The 2,906-nt window shown below is 45.0% G+C and overlaps 1 protein-coding gene across 1 annotated transcript in view; it reads left to right on the top strand.

Annotated features, from left to right (window-relative positions):
• Window positions 1-2,813, top strand: part of LOC106525348 (Y' element ATP-dependent helicase YJL225C) — a gene marked incomplete at both ends in the record, with an annotated part of 7,495 nt that extends 4,682 nt beyond the window's left edge. The window contains 2 exon segments of the mRNA XM_014019550.1: window positions 2,096-2,577; window positions 2,752-2,813. Of these exon segments, the coding sequence (XP_013875004.1) occupies window positions 2,096-2,577; window positions 2,752-2,813 (544 nt within the window).
• Window positions 2,814-2,906: the final 93 nt, after the last annotated feature.

Genomic DNA, 2,906 nt, shown 5'->3' with positions numbered 1-2,906 from the left:
GGGTTGGGGTGTGGGTGTCAGGGTCTTTATTCCCATCCCATTCCCCGACTGCCATTTGGGGAGGGGTTCCTGAAGAAGGGCGGGCCACCATGTGCAGTCCTGGGCTGTGAGTGGACTTGGGGCTTGGATGGTTGCCGGGGGCGGGGCTGGCTCTCCATCCTCCCTGGTGCTGCTTGGTCTCCTGAGATGTGGCTCTTGGTTCCTGTGGGTGGCCCCCTGGCCGGGGTGGCTTCCGGTTTCCGGGAGGTGATCAGCCGTGGGGGTGCACTTGACCTCACTGATTGAGGTCAACAGCATCGTACCTTCACTGAACACAGAGTTAGTGAAGTGCTGCCTTCTCCACTTCAGCCACCAGATGGTTTGTCAGAATCTCCTTGGAGCTGAATAAGAGTCTTTATCCAAAGCCTCACTCAACTCCTCCTACATGAAAGCTTTAGGCTCAGCAACATCCAGAGCTGCGGCCCGCTTCGCAATACTCCTCAATTGCCTCCAAAGTCCTACCAGCCAACAAAGCCCAATAGGACACTTTTTTCAGTTTGACAGCCTCCTTAACCAGGGGTGTACCCCTGCCGAGCTCAAGAATGGCTATCGTGGGCAGCAACGACCACCATTTGGCCAAAGCTCAAGGCAGCCACCTTAACAAATGAGACACAGAACATGGCCCACTTGGACTGAAAGTCCACCACATCAGCTGGAATGTAGTTAAAACTCTCTTGGGGGTGTGAATTGAAAATCACAGGGGTGGTTGTGGCAGAGTGGTTTGGGGAGTAATCCTGTAACCAGCATCCCGCCGGTTCATTCCCCCATTTATATGTTGTGTCCTTGGTCAGACGGCCAGGGGACACTTGTGTGTGGCAGCCTCGCCTCTGTCAGTCTACCCCAGGACAGATCTGGTTACAGTATAGCTTACCACCATAAGTGTGTGAATGTGTATATTGATAGGGGAACTTCTGTAGTGTAAAGCACTTTGGAGTCTGTAGGGACTTGATAAAACATTAAGTTCAGAACATTTACCATCTATCTGATGGGTTATTTTGCCAGGCATTCCCAGCAAATCCTCACTACATGTTTGGGTCCAAAAGGTCTGTCAGATCAGATGACAATACAGTCTATCATTGATCTACAACCTAGGGTGTCCAGGTGCCACATGCACTTATGGTAAATGGTATATAGCTTGATCACATACAGTGCCTTTTCAATTCTCATCAGACTCCAAAGCACTTTACACTTCAATCATTCACCCATTCATACAATGATGGTGATGAGCTACAACCACCTTTAGGCGAGATGAAGTGTCTTGCCCATGGACACAACCACTGAGAAAGATGGAACTGGGATCAAACTGGCAACACACCGATTACATGATGACTCTCCTAGCCACTCAGCCACAGTTGCCCCATAATGCTTATGGACGCCCTTATGTTTGATCAAAGTATTTGTCATGGTCAAACTGTGACTAGCACAGAAGTCCAACAACAGAATACAGCTCAGGTTCAGATTGGAGAGGCTGTTCCTTACAATCATGTACCTCTAGGTTTCACTGTTGTTACCCATGTGAGCACTGAAGTCTCCCAACAGAATAAAAAGTCCTCAGCTAGAGCACCTTCCAGAACCCCTGCTAAGGACTCTAAGAAGGCTGGATACTCTGAACAGCCATTCAGCACATAGGTACAAATGAGTATCAGAACCAGTCCCCCCACCTGATGGTACAAGACAGCTACTCTCTCATCTACTGGGGAAAACTCCAAAACATAGTCACTAAGTTGGAAGGTTACAGGTAGACCCACACCAGCATGGTGCCTCTTACCATAGGAAACTCCAGAGTAGAATAAGGTACTGCCTATCTCAAGGAGATTGGTTCTGGAGCACATGCTGTTTGTCAAAATGAGCATAACTTTATCTAGTTGGTACCTCTCAATTTCACACAACAACTTGGGCTTCTTTCCCACCAGACAGCTCACCTATTCATGTTAAATGCATAAAAATATGTTTTAATTGGATGTCTTTTAACTTTCTATCAACTTTTGTGTACCTTGTTTTTACAAAAGTATTAAAAACAATTTTTTTAATTTATGTTTTATTTTTGTGTTTGCAGTTGCATCTGTAACAACTGAAGCCCCTACCTCAAATGCTACAGTTTCTGGAAATACAACTACAACAACCACACCTAACAGTGCAGCAAATTCAACATTAGGTGTTACAGCTATGACACCTGAAAGTGCAACCACTAATGCTGCCAATGTTACTACTAATGCAATCAGTCAAGCAACCAATGCTTCGACCACAGCTTCATCTGCCACAAATACAGCAACCAATGCTTCACCCACATCTTCATCTGCTACAAATACAGCAACCAACGCTTCAATCACAGCTTCATCTGCAACAAATGTAGTTCCCACTGCAGTAACAACCAAACCAGGTGCAACAGCAACAACCACCACCACTACAACAACTACTGCTGAGGCAATAACAATAAGGCAACTGAGGTTTAGGTCTGCTGGAGAGACGTACTCAACTGATTTGGGGAGTCCATCATCTACAGCATTCATAAATCGAGCTGCGCTTATAAAGTCAGAGGTATGTCTGTTTTCTGTATGCTAACAGTAGCCAAACATTTGCATGACGTAAAAGATGTGGAGCAGAACCATACTTATATCAGAGTATTCATTTTCTTTGCAGACACAATCTTTTTGCTGCAGTGTTTTGAAGCACACGTATTTAAAAAATGCCTATTTTCATTTTTTTCTGCAGCTCGAGCCATACTACCGACGACCATTTACTACATTCCGCTCTTTGAATGTGATTTCATTCAGGTAATTTGTTACTGCATGCTGATAATATTTCAAGATTACTGATCATGAATTTGTACTGACATAATGGACTTTTTTTTTTCGTTTTTACAGTAA

This window comes from Austrofundulus limnaeus, unplaced genomic scaffold, assembly GCF_001266775.1.
Source record: "Austrofundulus limnaeus strain Quisiro unplaced genomic scaffold, Austrofundulus_limnaeus-1.0 Scaffold223, whole genome shotgun sequence".
Classification (NCBI taxonomy): Eukaryota; Metazoa; Chordata; class Actinopteri; order Cyprinodontiformes; family Rivulidae; genus Austrofundulus; species Austrofundulus limnaeus.
Note: the sequence above shows the minus strand (reverse complement) of the source record. Positions and strands in the feature narration are given on the sequence as shown.